The sequence below is a fragment of the Nerophis lumbriciformis genome, linkage group LG02 (assembly GCF_033978685.3).
Source record: "Nerophis lumbriciformis linkage group LG02, RoL_Nlum_v2.1, whole genome shotgun sequence".
Classification (NCBI taxonomy): Eukaryota; Metazoa; Chordata; class Actinopteri; order Syngnathiformes; family Syngnathidae; genus Nerophis; species Nerophis lumbriciformis.
The window spans coordinates 54779073-54802355 of NC_084549.2; the positions used below are offsets into that span (position 1 = coordinate 54779073).

General features: G+C 39.2%; 1 protein-coding gene across 1 annotated transcript in view; it reads left to right on the forward strand.

The window, feature by feature from the left end:
- Nucleotides 1–6098: 6098 nt before the first annotated feature.
- The window catches only part of LOC133609231 (uncharacterized), a 33181-nt gene continuing 15996 nt past the window's right edge, over nucleotides 6099–23283 (forward strand). The window contains exon 1 of the mRNA XM_061964747.2: nucleotides 6099–6781. Within this exon, the coding sequence (XP_061820731.2) occupies nucleotides 6277–6781 (505 nt within the window). The 5' untranslated portion in view covers nucleotides 6099–6276. The remainder of the gene's footprint in view (nucleotides 6782–23283) is intronic.

Genomic DNA, 23283 nt, shown 5'->3' on the forward strand with positions numbered 1-23283 from the left:
CGATGTATTATTAATTTGGTATTTTTCTGTAAAAAAATTGGAAATATACATAGTTTGTCATTACTGGCATATTACTTAAAATAACAGGCAGATTGTTTATTTACAGATAATGTCTTCAGTTCTACAGTTTTATAAACTATTTAAAAAAAACAGAAAAATTACAGTAGAAATTTAGAGTAAATTAACCATAAAAATAGGATTTTTTTTTTATAATGTAGTGTTGTCTTCTCAGCTGCATTTGGGCGGAAGGCGGGGTACACCCTGGACAAGTCGCCGAATGCAGCTGAGATAGGCTCCAGCGACCCCAAAAAAGGGACAAGCGGTAGAAAATGCAGGGATGGATGGATCGTGTTGTCTTGATATATTCTAGTGCCAAAATGTACTTTGATACCATTTTTTCTAAAAGAAAAAAAAAATGGGGGGGACCACCAAATATTCATCATTGGCTTTATTTTAACAGAAAATGTAATGTAATGATGCTTTAAAATGTGCTTCTTACTGCAATCTATGAACAGTTTTGGCATGAAATAAGATAATAAACATACTAGACAACTTCTGTTTTAGTAGTAAGTAAGCAAACAAAGGCTCCTAATTGGCTGCTGGTTTATGCAGTAACATTATTTCCCATTCTATTATTTTGTCAAAATTATGAGGGACAAGCTGTAGAAAATGGATGGATGGATGGATATGGTTACTTTCAGTTTAAACATGTTCTACCTACTCTGTTAAAATGTAAGAATCACTTATTCTTCTGTTGTTTGATACTTTACATACGTTTTGGATGATACTACATATGTTTGTTATTAATCCAGTAACAAATAGTTACAGGGTCATGCATTGGTCATAATTAAAGTTATCCTGTGTCCAGGGACATATTTCCTGAGTTTATAAACAATAAAACGAAAAACGATTTTGTGGTAATAAAACTATTGATGTAAACATTGTAGTACCGACTATATACGGCTCTTGTAGTTGGTATTGTTACAGTCGATGTTTATATCGATCCACTCATTTGTTTACATCCAGGCGCGCCAGCTTGCTGTTAGCGGTGATCTACAAACCCCGTTTCCATATGAGTTGGGAAATTGTGTTAAATGTAAATATAAACGGAATACAATGATTTGCAAATCCTTTTCAACCCATATTCAATTGAATGCACTACAAAGACAAGATATTTGATGTTCAAACTCATAAACTTTTTTTTTTGTTTTGCTAATAATAATTAACTTAGAATTTCATGGCTGCAACACGTGCCAAAGTAGTTGGGAAAGGGCATGTTCACCACTGTGTTACATCACCTTTTCTTTTAACAACACTCAATAAACAATTGGGAACTGAGGAAACTAATTGTTGAAGCTTTGAAAGTGGAATTCTTTCCCATTCTTGTTTTATGTAGAGCTCAAGTCGTTCAACAGTCCGGGGTCTCCGCTGTCGTATTTTACGCTTCATAATGCGCCACACATTTTTGATGGGAGACAGGTCTGGACTGCAGGCGGGCCAGGAAAGTACCTCTTCTCTCTTTTTACGAAGCCACGCTGTTGTAACACGTGCTGAATGTGGCTTGGCATTGTCTTGCTGAAATAAGACGGCGCTTAGATGGCAGCATATGTTGTTCCAAAACCTGTATGTACCTTTCAGCATTAATGGTGCCTTCACAGATGTGTAAGTTACCCATGCCTTGGGCACTAATGCACCCCGATACCATCACAGATGCTGCCTTTTGAACTTTGCGTCGATAACAGTTTGGATGGTTTGCTTCCCCTTTGGTCCGGATGACACGATGTCGAATATTTCCAAAAACAATTTGAAATGTGGACTCGTCAGACCACAGAACACTTTTCCACTTTGCATCTGTCCATCTTAGATGATCTCGGGCCCAGAGAAGCCGGCGGCGTTTCTGGATGTTGTTGATGAATGGCTTTCACTTTGCATAGTAGAGCTTTAACTTGCACTTACAGATGTAGCGACGAACTGTATTTAGTGACAGTGGTTTTCTGAAGTGTTCCTGAGCCCATGTGGTGATATCCTTTAGAGATTGATGTCGGTTTTTGATACAGTGCCGTCTGAGGGATCGAAGGTCACGGTCATTCAATGTTGGTTTCCGGCCATGCCGCTTACGTGGAGTGATTTCTCCAGATTCTCTGAACCTTTTGATGATATTATGGACCGTAGATGTTGAAATCCCTACATTTCTTGCAATTGCACTTTGAGAAACGTTGTTCTTAAACTGTTTGACTATTTGCTCACGCAGTTGTGGACAAAGGGGTGTACCTCGCCCCATCCTTTCTTGTGAAAGACTGAGCATTTTTTGGGAAGCTGTTTTTATACCCAATCATGGCACCCACCTGTTCCCAATTAGCCTGCACACATGTGGGATGTTCCAAATATAATATTCCTCAACTTTATCAGTATTTATTGCCACCTTTCCCAACTTCTTTGTCACGTGTTGCTGGCATCAAATTCTAAAGTTAATGATTATTTGCAAAAAAAAAAAGTTTATCAGTTTGGACATCAAATATGTTGTCTTTGTAGCATATTCAACTGAATATGGGTTGAAAATGATTTGCAATTCATTGTATTCTGTTTATATTTACATCTAACACAATTTCCCAACTCATATGGAAACGGGGTTTGTCTTATATCCTCCTAGTCAAGCGCTTCGTCCTGCAGTGTACAAAGTGTACCAACTTGTCAGGTTACATCCTCAGTCATCTACCTTCCAGGTGAGAGGCAGGATTTATGATCTACAATAAACTTACAGGGAGCAAGGAGGCTAAGAAACAGCAGACCACTCGATGACATAAACATAGGGACACACGGTAGTGATCAAGGCGCCGCTATAAATAGTTTGTCAGGGTTAGAACTTATAACAATATCACTACTACTTGGTTAATATTCAAGTCACGAAATGTAAATGGAGTATTGATGGCGCTTTTTGGATGTTTTTAATTGGGTTTTGTGGACGGAATAGAGGACTTATTTACGTTTATTTAATATTTGGAATGCATTAAAAAATACAACTCCATCTGTCGTCATGTCTTTCGTAATGATTGTGAACGATAGGCAAAATTCCAAAGAAAGTGGTATTCCCCTTTAAGAAAAAAAGTACCGTATTTTTCAGAGGCAGTATTCCTATTTTAATTCATTACTATCGCGGTACTTCCATTGGTACCGGTATACCGTACAACCCTACTATACCGTACATATAACATATGTATGTGTGTGTGTGTGTGTATGTATATATATATGTATACACACACACAGTTGTGTGTGTGTGCGTGCATATACTGTATATATAATATATATATACACACACACAGTTGTAAAGAACATAATGTCATGGCTGTCTTGAGTTTCCAATAATTTCTACAACTCTTATTTTTTGTGATAGAGTGATTGGAGCACATACTTGTTGGTCACAAAAAAACATTCATGAAGTTTGGTTCTTTTCTGAATTTATTATGAGTCTACTGAAAATGTGACCAAATCTGCTGGGTCAAAAGTATACATACAGCAATGTTAATATTTGGTTACATGTGCCTTGGCAAGTTTCACTGCAATAAGGAGCTATTGGTAGCCATCCACAAGCTTCTGGTTGAATTTTTGACCACTCCTCCTGACAAAATTGGTGCAGTTCAGCTAAATTTGTTGGTTTTCTGACATGGACTTGTTTCTTCAGCATTGTCCACACATTTGGAAGACCATTCTAAAACCTTAATTCTAGCCTGATTTAGCCATTCCTTTACCACTTGTGACGTGTGTTTGGGGTCATTGTCCTGTTGGAACACCCAACTGCGCCTAGACCCAACCTCCGGGCTGATGATTTTAGGTTATCCTGAATTTTTTGGAGGTAATCCTCCTTGTCCCATTTACTCTCTGTAAAGCACCAGTTCCATTGGCAGCAAAACAGGCCCCAAGCTTAATACCACTACCACCATGCTTGATGGTAGGAATGGTGTTCCTGGGTTTAAAGGCCTCACCTTTCCTCCTCCCAAAATTATTGCTGGGTATTGTGGCCAAACAGCTCATTTTTTGTTTCAACTGACATCACTGACCTTCTGGAGGAAAGTTATGTGGTCAGATGAAACAAAAATTGAGCTTGCCAGAAGCTTGTGGATGGCAAACAAAAGTGCCTTATTGCAGTGAAACTTGCCAAGGGACATGTAATAATAATAATAATAATAATGGATTAGATTTTATATTGCGCTTTTTGCGCTCACAGAGAAGTGGGAACCCATCATTCATTCACACCTGGTGGTGGTAAGCTACATTTGTAGCCACAGCTGCCCTGGAGTAGACTGACGGAAGCGAGGCTGCCAGTTTGCGCCTACGGCCCCTCCGACCACCACCTATCATTCATTCATCATTCATTCACCAGTGTGAGCGGCACCGGGGGCAAGGGTGAAGTGTCCTGCCCAAGGACACAACGGCAGCGATTTGGATGTCAAGAGGCGGGGAATGATTATGCAACCCTGTTTGGAGGAGAAAAGGTGAGACCTTTAAACCTAGGAACACAGTTCCTACCGTCAAGCATGGTGGTGGTAGTATTATGCTCTGGGCCTGTTTGGCTGCCAATTGAACTGGTGCTTTACAGAGAGTACATGGGACAATGAAAAAGGAAATTTACCTCCAAATTCTTCAGGACAACCTAAAATCATCAGGCCAGGCCAGTTTAGTACCCGCACTCTTTTACTATGAAGCCACGTTGATGTAACACGTGGCTTGGCATTGTCTTGCTGAAATAAGCAGGGGTGTCCATGGTAACGTTACTTGGATGGCAACATACGTTGCTCCAAAACCTGTATGTACCTTTCAGCATTAATGGCGCCTTCACAGATGTGTAAGTTACCCATGTCTTGGGCACTAATACTCCCCCATACCATCACAGATGCTGGCTTTTCAACTTTGCGCTTATAACAATCCGGATGGTTCTTTTCCTCTTTGGTCCGGAGGACACGACGTCCACAGTTTCCAAAAACAATTTGAAATGTGGACTCGTCAGACCACAGAACACTTTTCCACTTTGTATCAGTCCGTCTTAGATGAGCTCAGGCCCAACGAAGCCGACGGTGTTTTTGGGTGTTGTTGATAAACGATTTTCGTCTTGCATAGGAGAGTTTTAACTTGCACTTACAGATGTAGCGACCAACTGTAGTTACTGACAGTGGGTTTCTGAAGTGTTCCTGAGCCCATGTGGTGATATCCTTTACACACAGATGTCGCTTGTTGATGCAGTACAGCCTGAGGGATCGAAGGTCACAGGCTTAGCTGCTTACGTGCAGTGATTTCTCCAGATTCTCTGAACCCTTTGATGATATTACGGACCGTAGATGGTGAAATCCCTAAATTCCTTGCAATAGCTGGTTGAGAAAGGTTTTTATTAAACTGTTCAACAATCTGCTCACGCATTTCTTGACAAAGTGGTGATCCGTCCCATCCTTGTTTGTGAATGACTGAGCATTTCATGGAATCTACTTTTATACCCAATCATGGCACCCACCTGTTCCCAATTTGCCTGCTCACCTGTGGGATGTTCCAAATAAGTGTTTGATGAGCATTCCTCAACTTTATCAGTATTTATTGCCACCTTTCCCAACTTTTTTGTCACGTTTTTCTGGCATCAAAATTCCAAAGTTAATGATTAATTGCAGGAAAAAAAAAAAAAGTTTATCAGTTTGAACATCAAATATGTTGTCTTTGTAGCATATTCAACTGAATATGGGTTGAAAAGGATTGTTATATATATATATATATATATATATATATATATATATATATATATATATATATATATATATATGTAAACACTAACACACTCACAGGTTACATTTAAGTGATGGACACTTTTGTCCCAAATGAGCCCCACATTTTGTATAATATATATATATATTATGTTTATCTCATATATATGTAATAAAATAGTAATATGAAAAATGTACACTTTCCAAAATAAATGCCCATCACTGATTTCCTGGGTGGACATATCCGTCAGGAATTGCGAAGTGCCAATCGGAGCAGGTAAGGAGAATACAAGGACGCCACACAATAGTGTTGGACCGCGGCCTGCCGCCTGCTACTGCTTCCAGTGTTCACCTTCATCCACTCAACACTCAAGCATGGAGGCTCGGACTCGATGTATCCATTGCCGATCACTAGGATCGATTAGACGCTTTTAACACCGGCGACCCGACCCCGGAGTGGATCCCGTCTTTCATTTGGGGTTTGTTGCTCGTTTAAAGCGGACATTTGGGGTGCTGAACGGTCGACGCGAGGAAGATGAAGCGGGTAGCTGTGGTTACCAGGCACAATGGCCTCGTCGCCCCGCTGGGTAACAACAACTCCGGAGCTTCGAGCATCGTCTCGCCTCCCCAACGGAGACCCCCGAACGTCCCCTCCTCCGCCGACAGACGTCCCGGCGACGGCAAGGAGGCTCCACTCAACATTAACCGGGGTCCTGCTGTCAAGTCCGAGCTGGTGTGCAAGTGGGCAGGCCGAGTGTCGCCCAGGCAGAGGTTCGTCTGCAACCTAACTTTTAGCTCCATGCCGGACCTGGTGGACCACGTCACCGCCGAGCACGTCACGGCGGGGCTGGACGCGCTCAGTCACGTCTGCATGTGGAGCGAGTGCGTCCGCGGAGGAAAGGCTTTTAAAGCCAAGTACAAACTTATCAATCATATCCGAGTGCACACCGGGGAGAAGCCCTTCTTGTGCGTCTTCCCCAACTGCGGCAAGATGTTCGCCCGCTCCGAGAACCTCAAGATCCACACTCGCACGCACACGGGTAGGATTTTCTTTTCATAATTATACCTTCAAAAAAAAAAAGCATGTTGACAGTGACAATAGAAGCTTTTTTTTTTAATGTAGTATATATCCTCCATGTTTAAAATGGCACCGTTCCCTCATGGTTCACATCCGCTCTTCGCCTCCTATGTTTCCTTGACATAGTCCCAGCCCGTCATCGCAGATGGTTTTGACATAACATGGACAAAAAAAAGGTGCATTCAAAGTCCATACGTGCAATGCCAAAAAATAGCGGAAATATGAAGTGATGTTTTTTTTTAACAGTGGCAAACAAGCAGCAACGATCCAAAACACCATCAAACAAAAGCAATGTGGAAATGCTGCAAATCATAAATGCTGCTGGATCCAAAACAAATACGGACGGAAAATACTGCAAATGTCGAAAATGAAGTGAATTACCGTATTTTCCGCACTACAAGGTGCACCTAAAAACCTCAAATTTTCTCAAAAGCTGACAGTGCGCCTTATAATCCGATGCGCCTTATATATGGACCAATATTGAGCCACAACAGGTCTCGCAACTACGGGATGCATAACGTAACCCCAGCCTCTACTGTAGCGTCTATTCTATGCGCCTTATAATGCGGTGCGCCTTATATATGAACAAAGTTTTAAAATAGGCCATTCATTGAAGGTGCGTCTTATAATCCGGTGCGATTTATAGTGCGGAAAATACGGTGTATTTATATAGCGCTTTTCTCTATTGACTCAAAGCGCTTTGCATTCTGAAACCGTTTACTTATATATGTAATAAATCTTTATCAACTGGAACTTTTCCTGACAAAATGAAAATTGCTAAAGTTATTCCGATTTATAAAAATTATAGACCTGTGTCTCTACTACCTCAATTTGCAAAAATTCTTGAGAAATTATTTGTAAATAGACTTGATAAGTTCATTGACAAACATGAGCTACTGAATGACCATCAGTATGGGTTCAGGAGTAATCGATCTACATCCCTAGCAGTGATGGACTTTGTAGAAAACGTAGCTACAGCAATAGAAAAAAAGCAACACACCGTTGGAGTATTTATTGATTTATGTAAAGCTTTTGACACAATCGATCATTCCTTACTTCTGCAAAAATTGGAAAACTATGGCATAAGAGGTGTTTCACAAGAGTGGTTAAGTAGTTATTTAAGTAATAGATCTCAATATGAGGAAATCAATAACACTAAATCACAGCCAAGAAGAGTAACTTGTGGGGTTCCACAAGGCTCGGTATTGGGACCTAAGTTATTTATGCTGTATTTAAATGATATTTGTTCAGTATCTAATAAATTGAAATGTATTATGTTTGCAGATGATACAAATGTATATTGTTCAGGAGAAGACTTGAAGGAAGTGTTGAGGGTAATAGAGGTTGAGTTGATTCAGCTAAAAAAATGGTTTGATATCAATACGTTATCATTAAATGATAAGAAAACTAAATTTATGGTGTTTAGTGGTGCAAGAACAAATCGTGAAGTAAAATTAAACTTAAATCAAGTGGAAATTGATAGAGTATATGAAACTAAATTCTTGGGAATAATAATTGATCATAAATTATGTTGGAAACCGCATATTGAATATATAAAGGGAAAAATATCCAAATCCATTGCTATTCTTTATAAAGTAAAACACATGCTGAATAAGAAATGTCTGCATATGTTATATTATTATTTTATTTTTCCATATTTAACATATTGTGTTGAAGTTTGGGGAAATGTTTATAGAACAAACATAGACCCAATAATTAAACTTCAAAAAAGGGTCATTAGAATAATACACAAAGCGTGCTACTATGAACATACCAATCCATTATTTATAAGTTCTAATGTGTTAAAATTTTCAGATATTGTGTTTTTAAAAACAATGGAAATTATGTTTCGAGTAAAGAACAACAGCCTTCCAGCTTGTATTCTTAGGTTATTTCAATTAAGAGGAGAAAACCATAATTTACGGGGGGTATTGATTTTTGAAATAGGTAAAGCAAGAACGAATATTAAATACAAATGTATTTCAGTTTTAGGAGTTAAATGGTGGAACAAGCTCAGTGATGAGTTGAAGACATGTACTTCTTTGTTAAGGTTTAAGAAAACATTGAAAGGTGAGATAATTGAAAATTATAAAATATAGTAACAATTACTTTCATCCCATTGATTTTTTTAAAATTTTTTTTTTAACATTGATGTTCCAGGTAATCTTATTTTCAGTGAATGTATAGGATAGGCAAATATAAGCTTTGGCTTCAGCCTATTCCTTTTTCGGTCATGCTTTTTCTTTTCTTTTCTTTTCCTTTTGTGTGTAAATGTGTATGATTGTTATACTGTATATGTATAGTCTGTACTCTTAAACTGGTCACACAAAATGGTTAATGGTTGATGGTTGATTATATGACCGAAATAAACTTATTTCATTCATTCATTCATTCAAATCCAATATCCGAGTTACATTTTGAAACCAGTGTAGTATATATTAGAACATTAGAACAATATGCAATTTACTTGAACAAATATTTGGCTTTCTGCTGACAGACTCAGAGCTTTTGTTTACTTCGGCTCTTAAAATTAAGAAATAATCAATAAAAAGTGATTATAATGCAATCATAATACACAAACTGATATCCCTGTATTTTTAGGTTGTATTGTGCTGCACGATATATATAACGGTATTTTAAACAAAGTGTTTAGTTTAAACTAAACACCACATTACTGTTACTACCAGTAATGTGGTAACATAATTACTTTGTAATCCATGTAATTAATTACTAGAGAAAGTAATTAATGCATTACTTCAAATATGTCATAGTTGAGAGCATGTGTGTACCGTATTTTTCGGATTATAAAACGCACTGGCTGAAAATGCATAATAAAGAAGGAAAAAAACATATATATAGGTCGCATTTGTTGGGGAAATTTATTTGATAAAATCCAACACCAAGAATAGACATTTGAAAGGCAATTTAAAATAAATAAAGAATAGTGAACAACAGGCTGATTAAGTGTACGTTATATGAAGCATATATAACCAACTGAGAACGTACCTGGTATGTTAACGTAACATATTATGGTAAGAGTCATTCAAATAACTATAACATATAGAACATGCTATACGTTTACCAAACAATTTGTCACTCCTAATCGCTAAATCCCATGAAATCTTATACGCCTAGTCTCTTACGTGAATGAGCTAAATAATATTATTTGATATTTTACGGTAATGTGTTAATAATTTCACACTTAAGTCGCTCCAGAGTATAAATCGCACCCCCGGCCAAACCATGAAAAAAAACTGCGATTTATAATCCGAAAAATATGGTACCTTTAAAAGGCGGAGTCTGTTGTGTGACGTCAGCGGGGGTTTCAATGTATTTGTTAGCTTTAGTAATTAGCAGCGACTGTTTGTCAGCTCTGACAGCTGTTCTGTTGAATCTTTTCACCGGCTTGTGTTACTTCTGGTTAATAAAAAGGAGCAGGTGCCGGAGCTACGGTGCGGGCACGTCGGCTGAGCGCGAAGGCGAATGTGGTGGGGGATCGGTGTCGGCAAATCGCGGTAGACACTTCCCGCCCACCGGATCCTTCCTCAGCTGGGCACCCTAGTCGTAACAAAAGCACATAAAAGATACCGGCATGGCGGTATTGTCTCAAATATATATCGCTTTGTAAAATATACCGGTATTTCCTAATTGGAAAGTAAATAACTTGATCCTAAATAAATAAACAAACAAAAGCATAAAACTGACTCTCATTTCTGTAAATGTCATTTAAATAGATATTGAACATCTTGAAGTGCATTTTTATCCCATTGACTTTTTGTCTATTGCCATCTCGTGATCATGGCATTTTTTTTCGTCTGTCCGTGTTGATGGTCTTATATTGCCCGTCCAATTTGTTCATTAAATATTACCACAATGAGATATTTAAATTTCGTAATTATATTTTTTTCATTCTAATTTTTGGTACTTAGTGGCACTTGTCACTGGCGAGTAGGGCTGCAACTAACGATTATTTTGATCGTCGGCGATTATCTTAACGATTAGTCGGATAATAAAGCATACACATATTTAATGACTCTAATTTTTCAAATCGACTTCTACAGTAAATGCAAGTTAAGTTAATTCAGGCATGTGCTTACTAACAACAAAGATGAATAATTCATTCATAAATATTTATTTTTACTGTAACTGCTGCTCATTCAGCTGTTACAAAACTAAAATTGCTACTAAAATATTGTCCATTTTTATAAAAATAGAAAAGCAGTTAAAATAGCTCAGTTTCAGTTTATTTGGAACATGCATACGATACAATGTAATGCATCACACAATTCCAGTTGTTTCATTACAGCACGAAAAGGAGTAGGAAGAAGCAGAGCTAATCCAACCCCTTTTCATACCATAGCAATTTTATCCAATTTTCTTGTTCTCTGTAACAGAACAGTGAACAAATAAATAATAAATAAATATTATACCATAGTAAGCATACAATTATTAAATACATGAATCTTTGTCTCAAAAAAAAAAAGGGTTCAAGATGTTCATGATAATTCTTGTTCTGTGTACTTTGTGAACACTTGTAGTTTGAACATTCTCTTAAAGGCCTACTGAAATGCGATTTTCTTATTTAAACGGGGATAGCAGGTCCATTCTATGTGTCATACTTGATCATTTCGCGATATTGCCATATTTTTGCTGAAAGGATTTAGTAGAGAACATCGACGATAAAGTTCGCAACTTTTGGTCGCTGATAAAAAAGCCTTGCCTGTACCGGAAGTAGCAGACGAGTAGCGTGACGTCACAGGTTGTGGAGCTCCTCACATCCGCACATTGTTTACAATCATGGCCACCAGCAGCGAGAGCGATTCGGACCGAGAAAGCGACGATTTCCCCATTAATTTGAGCGAGGATGAAAGATTTGTGGATGAAGAAAGTGAGAGTGAAGGACTAGGGGGCAGTGGGAGCGATTCAGATAGGGAAGATGCTGTGAGAGGCGGGTGGGACCTGATATTCAGCTGGGAATGACTAAAACAGTAAATAAACACAAGACATATATATACTCTATTAGCCACAACACAACCAGCCTTATATTTAATATGCCACAAATTAATCCTGCATAACAAACACCTCCCCCCTCCCGTCCATATAACCCGCCAATACAACTCAAACACCTGCACAACACACTCAATCCCACAGCCCCAAGTACCGTTCACCTCCCCAAAGTTCATACAGCACATATATTTCCCCAAAGTCCCCAAAGTTACGTACGTGACATGCACATAGCGGCACGCACGTACGGGCAAGCGATCAAATGTTTGGAAGCGTACTCACGGTACCGTGTCTGCGCATCCAACTCAAAGTCCTCCTGGTAAGAGTCTCTGTTGTCCCAGTTCTCCACAGGCCAATGGTAAAGCTTGACTGTCATCTTTCGGGAATGTAAACAATGAAACACCGGCTGTGTTTGTGTTGCTGAAGTCGGCCGCAATACACCGCTTCCCTCCTACAGCTTTCTTCTTTGCTGTCTCCATTGTTCATTGAACAAATTGCAAAAGATTCACCAACACAGATGTCCAGAATACTGTGGAATTTTGCGATGAAAACAGACGACTTAATAGCTGGCCACCATGCTATCCCAAAATGTCCTCTACAATCCGCGACGTCACGCGCTGACGTCATCATACCGAGACGTTTTCAGCAGGATATGTCGCGCGAAATTTAAAATTGCACTTTAGTAAACTAACCCGGCCGTATTGGCATGTGTTGCAATGTTAAGATTTCATCATTGATATATAAACTATCAGACTGCGTGGTCGGTAGCAGTGGGTTTCAGTAGGCCTTTAAACTGAATCATATTGGTGCTTTGTTTGATTTCTTTGGTTAATTTCTTCTACAATTTAATTCCACATACTGATATACTAAAGGTTTTAAGTGTTGTACGAGCATACAAATGTTTTAAATGAGATTTTCCTCTAAGGTTATATTTCTCCTCTTTTGTTGAGAAGAATTGTTGTACATTCTTGGGTAGCAGGTTATAGTTTGCTTTGTACATAATTTTAGCTGTTTGCAAATGCACCAAATTGTTAATAAATAAAGTGTTTGTATGTTCTCTATAGCAGCAATAAAAACAAACAAAACACAAAATCTAACTTCCTCAAAAAGAAAAGAAGCATGTTGTGATTTAAAAAAAACTGCACACTGGTATATGGACTATTGATTAACTCTTGGCAGTTTTAGCACTCTAATAAACTCAATGTGTAGGATTGTATCTTTGATTCATTCTTAAAGTGTTGGCTGTTTATTAGATTGATGTCAAAAGATCAGATTTGAAACACTTTGGAGCATTTAGACTGGCCACTAAAATCAGATATGGGTCACTTGAGGGCAAATAAATCAGATTTGGTGTGCAGTGTAAACGGGGCCAATGTGTCATACCTCAAACCTGTGCTCCATCTACTGAACAATACTGTTGTTCCTCACTCTGATGATGACACTGACCTGACAAAACACGTGAAGACGGCCATCCTCCAAGATCTTAATAATAAGTACTCCAACCCTGCAACCAAAACCTGCTGGACATGGTGTCCTCTGTTGATCCACACTTTAAAGCAGGGGTGTCAAACTCAAATACAGAGTGGGCCAAAATTTAAAACTGAACAAAGCCGCGGGCCAAGGTTGAACAAATTAACCTTTTAATAGGGACCCACACAAGTTTTGCATTGAATATTGAACAAGCAAGGCTTATATAACTTTATAGTGACATGCAAAATCGAGTTTCAAATAATAATAATAATAATAATTAAAAAATATCAATGGCATATCAAATACAATTTAAATAAAAATTGAATGCCTCTTTTCTATTTGCAGCCTTCTGAGGTAAATATCAACATTAACCTTTTACACAGGCTTATAATTTTGAAAATAAAATAACAACGAATAAGCCAACCAATCAGGACTTTAAACTGCTCAGTTTGCAACACTGATCTAATCTGATGTGGCCAAGCCAGATACCTGCCATCTTTTCTTGGATGCTAGTTCATTAATATCGGGGCTCAGGCTTTGAGCAGAGGCAACTTTCATTATCGAACGAAGGTGTTCATCAGTCATTATATCTCGTAGTCCACCCGGACCACAGTCTTGGGGGCGTGCCTTAAAGACACTGCCTTTAGCGTCCGCTATGAGCTGTCGTCACGTCCGCTTTTCATCCATACGCCACACTGTGAATCCACACCAAACAAGAATGACAAACACATTTCGGGAGAACATCCGCACCGTAACACAACATAAACACAACAGAACCAATACCCAGAACCCTTTGCAGCACTAACTATTACGGGACGCTACAATATACACCCCCGCTACCACCAAACCCCCCCCCCCGGTGTGGATGTTCACCCGAAATGTGTTTGTCATTCTTGTTTGGTGTGGGTTCACAGTGTGGCGTATATTTCTAACAAAACTTAAAGTTGTTTGTACGGCAACCCTCAGTGTAAATTGTATCGCTGTTGATACCACCTTGTAGCTCCCGGAAGAGTTAGTGCTGCAAAGGATTCTGGGTATTTGTTCTGTTGTGTTTATGTTGTGTTACGGTGCGGATGTTCACCCGAAATGTGTTTAACATTCTTGTTTGGTGTGGGTTCACAGTGTGGCGTATATTTCTAACAAAACTTAAAGTTGTTTGTACGGCAACCCTCAGTGTAAATTGTATCGCTGTTGATAAAGTATGCATTGCATTCACTTTAGTGTGCGTGCAGAAGCAGCACATATTATGTGACTGGGCCAGCACACGTTGGACTGGATGAAAAGCGGATGTGACGATTTTCGGGACGGGCGCTGAAATCTGGTACTCTCCCGGGAGGGTTGGCAAGTATGAGAATTAGCGGTGAATGCGGTGCTACCGCGGCACCGCCGCTGAATATAATCGGCGGTCCAGCTCTAGTGTTATATAGATATCGCCTCAAGGGCCAAGTCAAATTACACGGCGGGCCAGAGTTTGACACCCATGCTTTAAAGCAGGGGTCACCAACCTTTTTGAAACCAAGAGCTACTTCTTGGGTACTGATTAATGCGAAGGGCTACCAGTTTCCATCCATCCATTTTCTACCGCTTATTCCCTTTGGGGTCGCGGGGGGCGCTGGAGTCTATCTCAGCTACAATCGGGCGGAAGGCGGTGTACACCCTGGACAAGTCGCCACCTCATCGCAGGGGCTACCAGTTTGATACACACTTAAATAAATTGCCAGAAATAGCCAATTTGCTCAATTTACCTTTAACTCTATGTTATTATTAATAATTAATATTTATCTTTGTGGAAACACTGATCATCTTAATGATTTCTCACAATAAATATATATAGAAACAGATAAATATCAATATGCAACACTTTAAAAAAAAATATTTTCTCTAAGTGCACATTTTTCAAATTGAACATTTTCAAATGATCACTTCTAAGACAGTCTTGTGAAATCACAATATCCCTTTTTAACTAGCTAGCCACTAACATTTTTTAACAAATCATGAATTACTTTGCACCATGTTTGTACAAATAATAACTCATGTAAAATACAAAAGTCAACTCTCAAATTTTTAAATAAATCATGACACACTTTGAACTGGACCCCAAATCTGTTATCTGTTTCTTTGTCAGTTAGTGAAGACCAAGTCTTTAAAATATTTTCTTGGATTTTCAAATTCTATTTGAGTTTTGTCTCTCTTAGAATTAAAAATGTCGAGCAAAGCGAGACCAGCTTGCTAGTAAATAAATAAAATTTAAAAAAATAGAGGCAGCTCACTGGTAAGTGCTGCTATTTGAGCTATTTTTAGAACAGGCCAGCGGGCTACTCATCTGGTCCTTACGGGCTACCTGGTGCCCACAGGCACCGCGTTGGTGACCCCTGCTTTAAAGACTCATACACAGCTGATGACAGAAAGGACCACATCAAGACCAGAGCAGCAGCGGAAATTCAGGAATTGCATGAGAAGCAAGCTGAAGCTGGACCTGCCAGAGTCACCCCCACAAAATAGCACTACAGCTGCTGTGGAGAGAGAGGCTAAGAAGGTGAAACAAAGTCTGGGAAGTTTTTTTTTCCAAAAAGCATCCATTCAGCCTGGCCCAGCTGCGCTCTTTGACAGATGCCGTTGAAGTGGAGATAAAAATCTACCTACAGTCAGTGGACGTTGACGGAGAAGCGAACCCACTCGAGTGGCGGAGTCTGCACCATGCCAATTTCCCAAGGCTGGCAAACCTGGCAAATAAATATCTATTGCAACATTGTCACATGTCACATTAAAGCCAGAGACTGTGGACAAGCTTGTCCTTCTGGCTAACAACCTATAAAAGAGGATGGGGCAACTGGGAAGCAAGTGAACTGGAGTAAACACTAAAGTCCAGTGTTGCTACTTGTGATTTTAATTTGAAATATGCTGCTTTTTGTTATTGTCCTTTTTTACTGATGCTAAGTGTACTGGAAGTGTTTCTCTCTTAGAAATATATTGTCAGTGATACTTACACAACAGACACAACTAAACAAAAGTCTGTTCTGTGTACTTAAAGTAGTGTTATTTAGAATTATGTTTTTGTGTTTTTTAAGATGTGGAAAATGTTTTTGCCCACACTTTTTCAGCAGATAAGCTACTTATCAAATGACCAAGTCGAGGTGATCTATATATATATATATATTAGAGATGCGCGGATAGGCAATTTATTTCATCCGCAACCGCGGCAGAAAGTCGTCAACCATCCGCCATCCACCCGATGTAACGTTTGATCAGAACTGCATCCGCCCGCCATCCGCCCGTTGTTATATATCTAATATTAATAAAAAAAAAAAAAAAGGGTGAAAACTACGCGAATTGCACCTTGTGCAGACAAGATTTTTCGATCGGACACGGAGGAATTAGTGATGTAAAAGACCACGTTGGGACAAAAAAACACAAGTCTAATGCCGTTGCTAGCGATACAAGTGGAAAACTTTCAACGTTTTTCGTCGCCCAAACAGATTCTTTGGATGTGATAAATGCCGAAGTTTTATTTACGGAGGCAATAATTGAGCATGGACTTCCAATCGCACTGGCTGATCACATGGGACAGTTAATAATGTAATGCAACCTTTAAAAATCATTACGCGGTGATCGCGATCCCAAAAATAAACTTTTCTTGCATGATAATGTCCAGAAAAATTCGCTTTATATTACTATAGAGTCCTTTTAACGAATGAGTTTGATGGTTTATCACAAACCTTAAATGAAAGAAGTCCTTTGTTCTCCTGCAGCATGGCCTTGCTTTGTGTTTGGTGCGCCATCCTGTCGGCTGTATTTCACAGCACGACATACTGTTAAAAGTGTTTATACTATTTATACTTTCAATTAACAAATTGAAGTCTTGTGAAAGGTTGACAGGATAACTGGCATTAACTGTCAAAATAATTTCAAACTATTGAAGTTAGCTTACAGAATAAACATGTCAATCAACCCATATGATTTTTGCTGTAATATTTTTGTTTTGAAAAGTCACTGTGACTGATAGAAAAGTGATGGTTTTAGCAACATTTTAACCTGTCTGAATGCTAATAATCATTTTGCGAGCAAGCAGGTAAGCTGCGCGGGCGGAGCGCGCGGAGTGACCCATGTTACGAGCCCCCGGCCACGGGGGTGGCGAGCAGGTAAGTTGCTTACCTGCTGCGCGTGACGCCGGCCGCGGCGAAAGCGGACGAGGCGGGGTGTCGGTGCGGTGGGCGCGGTAGTGACCCTGGACGTGCGTCGGGCCCTTCTCGCGGATCGCCTCAGCTACGGCTCCCGGTGGGGCCCTCTCGGGGGAAGGAGCCTCGGTCCCGGACCCCGGCGAGGCGTCCCTCCGCTCCGTAAAAGTGTCCATCTCTTTTCTTTTTTTTTCTTCTGTTGTGGCATATGCTGCAGGTGCCTGCTCGTTTTTCGTATGTGGGTAACAACATTTAACTATGTATATATATTTCCCAATTGGTTTAACTGCCACCCGCAAAAAAAAAAAAAAAAAAAAAATCTAATTAATCCGCCCGACCCGACCCGCGAGCGGATAAAATCTTATTTTTTTAAATTTCATCCGCCCGATCCGCGGATAATCCGCGGACTCCGCGGTTGTGTCCGCAAACCGCGCATCTCTAATATATATATATATGTATATATGGCGACTTGTGCAGCTGAGGGACGAGCGGTAGAAAATGGATGGATGGATATATACACAGTACAAGCCAAAAGTTTGGACACACCTTCTCATTCCACACGTTTTCTTTATTTTCATGACTTTTTACATTGTAGATTGTCACTGAAGGCATCAAAACTATGAATGAACACGTGGAGTTGTGTACTTAACAAAAAAAGGTGAACTAACTGAAAACATGTTTTATATTATAGTTTCTTCAAAATAGCCGCCCTTTGCTCTGATTACTGCTTTGCACACTCTTGGCATTCTCTCGATGAGCCTCAAGAGGTAGTCACCTGAAATGGTTTTCACTTCACAGGTGTCATAGTTTTGATGCCTTCAGTGACAATATACAATGTAAATAGTCATGAAAATAAAGAAAACACATTGAAATGAGAAGGTGTGTCCAAACTTTTGGCCTGTACTGTATATGTATATATATATTTATATATATATATATACACAGTCATTTTTGTTAACAGGTGTTTAATAAAAATGCAAACATGTTAATTGCATTAAGATTCCTTTCTTTCAAGAAAATAAGTTGGTGTATTACTTGATTGGCGGCAGCGGCGATGACCAAGAAGAACGCGGAGTTGGAATATAATTACAACATTTTATGTACATATTTATATACAGATTTGAACAATTAGTTATTCACTGAAATATATTTATTAATTGTGGTTCTTACAAAAAATATATCTTATAAAATATAAAAGCTAAAATGTCTCTTAAAGCTCTGCCCCTTTAATTAGTGAATACTAAATAATGTAACTTTAGCCTACTACTACAACCATATTATATACCAGCAACATGAAGTGAAACAGAGGCAGAGGTGTCCTGCCACAGTCAGTCAACCTCCTCCTCCTCCTCCTGCTGCTGAACAGGTCGCACCTGTGGTCCGGACTGTAGGCCTACCTCCTCTCCAAGTCGAGCCCTTTTCGGCCGTTGAAAATATTTTTCTATACTCATCTGTGTGAAGGAGTGAACATCCAACATTAGAATTTATTACTAACAAGCAGAAGCGCTCTATGTACAGTGCCGTCTAACCTTAAGCGGCAGCAGCTCAACACATGCAGGGTTCAACGTTAAGGTTTTTTCTACTTGCCTGACTTCTCAAATCTACTTGCCCCAATATTTTTACTTGTCCTGCCTAGGTTTTTTTCTGGCTGTGTAGTGCTCATGGCTTATATCTTACTAAAATCCTTCCCGTTGACTATTTACAACACTACAGAGTATTTATTATTATTATTATCTATAATGGCATTGCATACATGTAAAATTAAATGCTATTTCACATTATTTGACCAGTAGCAGTTACACTCATCTGAACAGGTCAGCCACCTGTTTAAAGCCCGATCACAGTTGAAATCTTGAAATGAACGGCCTTTAATGGCCAAAACATTAACCTGGACAACATTTTAACAGCTGGTTGGCTCAGATTTTATTCTTTTCATTGCATTCACATGCTGCAGTGGACAGTGGACAATTTAGCTTCAGTCCATGTGTGTTTATTGACAACATGGTTATAACCTGGACACGTTAGCTCGTCGGTATTGTAACACGTGACTGTTACTACGTGCGTCTGCCCCGGGCCACGAGTCAAACAGCGGCGGTGTTAATGAAGCAGCGTCAGGCTGCTCACCGTCAGTGAAACGCTCGGTGAAATCACAGATTAACGTTAAATATATGACGAGCCGCGAGCGATGCAGCTATAACCTATCTACTAGTGATGGGTTGATGAGGCGTCATGAAGCGTTTCGACTCATTGCAAAACGGTATTGATACTGTGTCGGTACTGTGTCACTAAATACTGACATCTGCTGGACATTAAAAATCCCTACAGGCAACCTATGGACTGACTCAACTGACACTGATTTTATGACCTAGTACAGTGGTTCTCAAATGGGGGTACGCGAACCCCTGGGGGTACTTGAAGGTATGCCAAGGGGTACGTGAGATTTTTAAAAAATATTCTAAAAATAGCAACAGTTCAAAAATCCTTTATAAATATATTTATTGAATAATACTTCAACAAAATATGAATGTAAGTTCATAAACTCAGTGAAGCACAAGCTCAGGTTTGTCACTAAAATGTCTGTCAAAAAGAACTGTGAAAAGAAATGCAACAATGCAATATTCAGTGTTGACAGCTAGATTTTTTGTGGACATGTTCCATAAATATTGATGTTAAAGATTTTTTTTTTTGTGAAGAAATGTTTAGAATTAAGTTCATGAATCCAGATGGATCTCTAATACAATCCCCAAAGAGGGCACTTTAAGTTGATGATTACTTCTATGTGTAGAAATCTTTATTTATAATTGAATCACTTGTTTATTTTTCAACAAGTTTTTAGTTATTTTTATATCTTTTTTTCCAAATAGTTCAAGAAAGACCACTACAAATGAGCAATATTTTGCACTGTTATACAATTTAATAAATCAGAAACTGATGACATAGTGCTGTATTTTACTTCTTTATCTTTTTTTTTTCAACCAAAAATGCTTTGCTCTGATTAGGGGGTACTTGAATTAAAAAAAATAAATCACAGGGGGTACATTGCTGAAAAAAGGTTGAGAACCACTAACCTAGTATATACAATAATATAAACCAAGTCATTGTATTTCATTTAGGATTATTTCATAACTTCATTTAAATAAAAATATATTTTTTGTCTTTTTTAGATACAGTCAATAAATAATGTGAACATGTATCATAACATGGAAATCTAAGAGAACGTGTTGTGAATGAGGATGCTTGTGGACCTGGAAATTATTATTTATTTATTTTTACACATTTTTATTAAAAAAATAACAGTTTTTCCAACGTATTCAATTTTAGACGCTTTCTCTTCTTAGTTATTATTTCTCCGGCTGTAGAAAAGACCCGCTCACAGGGCACAGAGGAGGCGTCAGTGCGACACAGTTCGCGTATTGGTCACGTGACCAAAACAGCTCATGATCGGTCACGTGACTTTCTAAAAGCGGTACGCGCACCGACACAGGGTTTCGCTCTATGAGCTCGACGCATGCGCCGATGCATCGGTGTTGCCGGACCCATCACTACTATCTACCTATAACACCTGTAAAAATGAAGCAATGCTACCACGCTAGCAAGCGTTAGCTAGCCGGCTATGAGCCACCAAGCTGCTAACTGTCGCCAAAAGGCACCATTTAAGTTTTTTTCCCCATGGCATCCTGGATCAAGGCTTTCAGCAGCTTTTGGACGTTTGAGGTAGAAACATAGGAAGCGCCATCATTATGATAAGTAGCCGGCGAGTATTTTGATTCCGTCCGTCCGTCTCTCTTCTTCTTCTTCTGGCCCACCAGGTGAATGAAGTGCTATTGGCGGAGTTACAATGCATAGTAGGCTACCGCCACCTACTGCACCGGAGGTGTAACTACAAGCAACATTCACAGACAGTCCCATTGCTTTTATGAGCGGTCGAGCGAGTCAAAAGCCGAAAAATCCATTTGTGGCGGACGTAATTCTTTCGTGGCGGGCCGCCACAAATAAATGAATGTGTGGGAAACACTGCACTGCGTTACATGGCCTTTCCTTTTAACAACACTCAGTAAATGTTTGGGAACTGAGGAGACCAATTTTTGAAGCTTTTTAGGTAGAATTTTTTTCCCATTCTTGCTTGATGTACAGCTTAAGTTGTTCAACAGTCAGGGGTCTCCGTTGTGGTATTTTAGGCTTCATAATGCGCCACACATTTTCAATGGGTGACAGGTCTGGACTACAGGCAGGCCAGTCTAGTACCCACACTCTTTTACTACGAAGTCACGCCATTATAACACGTGCAGAATGTGGCTCGGCATTGTCTTGCTAAAATAAGCAGGGGCGTCCCAGAATTTTGTTTTTGCTTGGATGGCAACATATGTTGCTCCAAAACCTCTATGAAAGGTACATACAGGTTTAATGTATGTACAGCATTAATGGTGCCTTCACAGATGCGTAGGTTACCCGTGCCTTGGGCACTAATACACCCCCGTACGGTCACAGATGCTGGCTTTTTAACTTTGCGCCTATAACAATCCGGATGGTTCTTTTCCTCTTTGGTTCAGAGGACACAAGGTCCACAGTTTCCAAAAACAATTTGAAATGTGGACTCGTCAGACCACAGAACACTTTTCCACTTTGCATCAGTCCATCTTAGCTGAGCTCGGGCTCAGCAAAGCCGGCAGCGTTTCTGGGTGTTGTTGATAAATAGCTTTCGCTTTGCAAAGTAGAGTTTTAACTTGCACTTACAGATGTAGCGACGAATTGTAGTTACTGACAGTGGTTTTCTAAAGTGTTCCTGAGTCCATGTGGTGATATCCTTTACACACTGATGTTGGGTGTTGAAGCAGTACCGCCTGAGGGATCGAAGGTCACGGGCATTCAATGTTGGTTTTCGTCCTTGCCGCTTCACGTGCGGTGATTTCTCCAGATTCTCTGACCCTTTTGATGATATTACGGACCGTAGATGGTGAAATCCCTCAATTCTTTGCAATTGCTTTTTGAAAAATGTTGTTCTTAAACTGTTGGACAATTTGCTCACGCATTTGTTCACAAAGTGGTGACCCTCGCCCCATCCTTGTTTGTGAATGACTGAGCATTTCATAGAAGCTGCTTTTATACCCAATTGTGGCACCCACCTGTTCCCAATTAGCCTGCACACCTGTGGGATGTTCCAAGTAAGTGTTTAATGAGCATTCTTCAACTTTCTCAGTCTTTTTTGCCACTTGTGCCATCTTTTTTGACACATTACAGGCATCAAATTCCAAATAAGCTAATATTTGCAAAAAATAACAAAGTTTACCAGTTAGTATGTTAACTATCTTGTCTTTGCAGTCTATTCAATTACATATAGGTTGAAAAGGATTTGCAAATCATTGTATTATGTTTGTATTTACCATTTGCACAACGTGCCAACTTCACTGGTTTTGGGTTTTGTAAAAACAGGTACCAACAAGTAAGAAAAGTAGTTTTTTTTTAATAATAGGATCCCAACTTAAGAAAAAAGCTAAACCCTTGAAAATAATATAAGAAAAGTGAAATATAATCTCCAATCTTCATTAATAATGGTTTTAGAGGACATGTTTAAACGTCTTCAGCAACATCAAAATAATTTACCTTTAACAATGGTGTTTTATAGATTAACTGTATTACAGGACATACACACAAAGATTTTAGCCAGGAACACCAACCTGCCAACTGCTTCATGATGCTGTGTGACAGGCTGTGTTCTGAAAATTACGTTTAAAAACTCATTAATTATAGTTACTTGTTACTTTACCAAAAAAAAGTCATTGAATTACTAATGGAATTATTATTTAATGAATAGGGA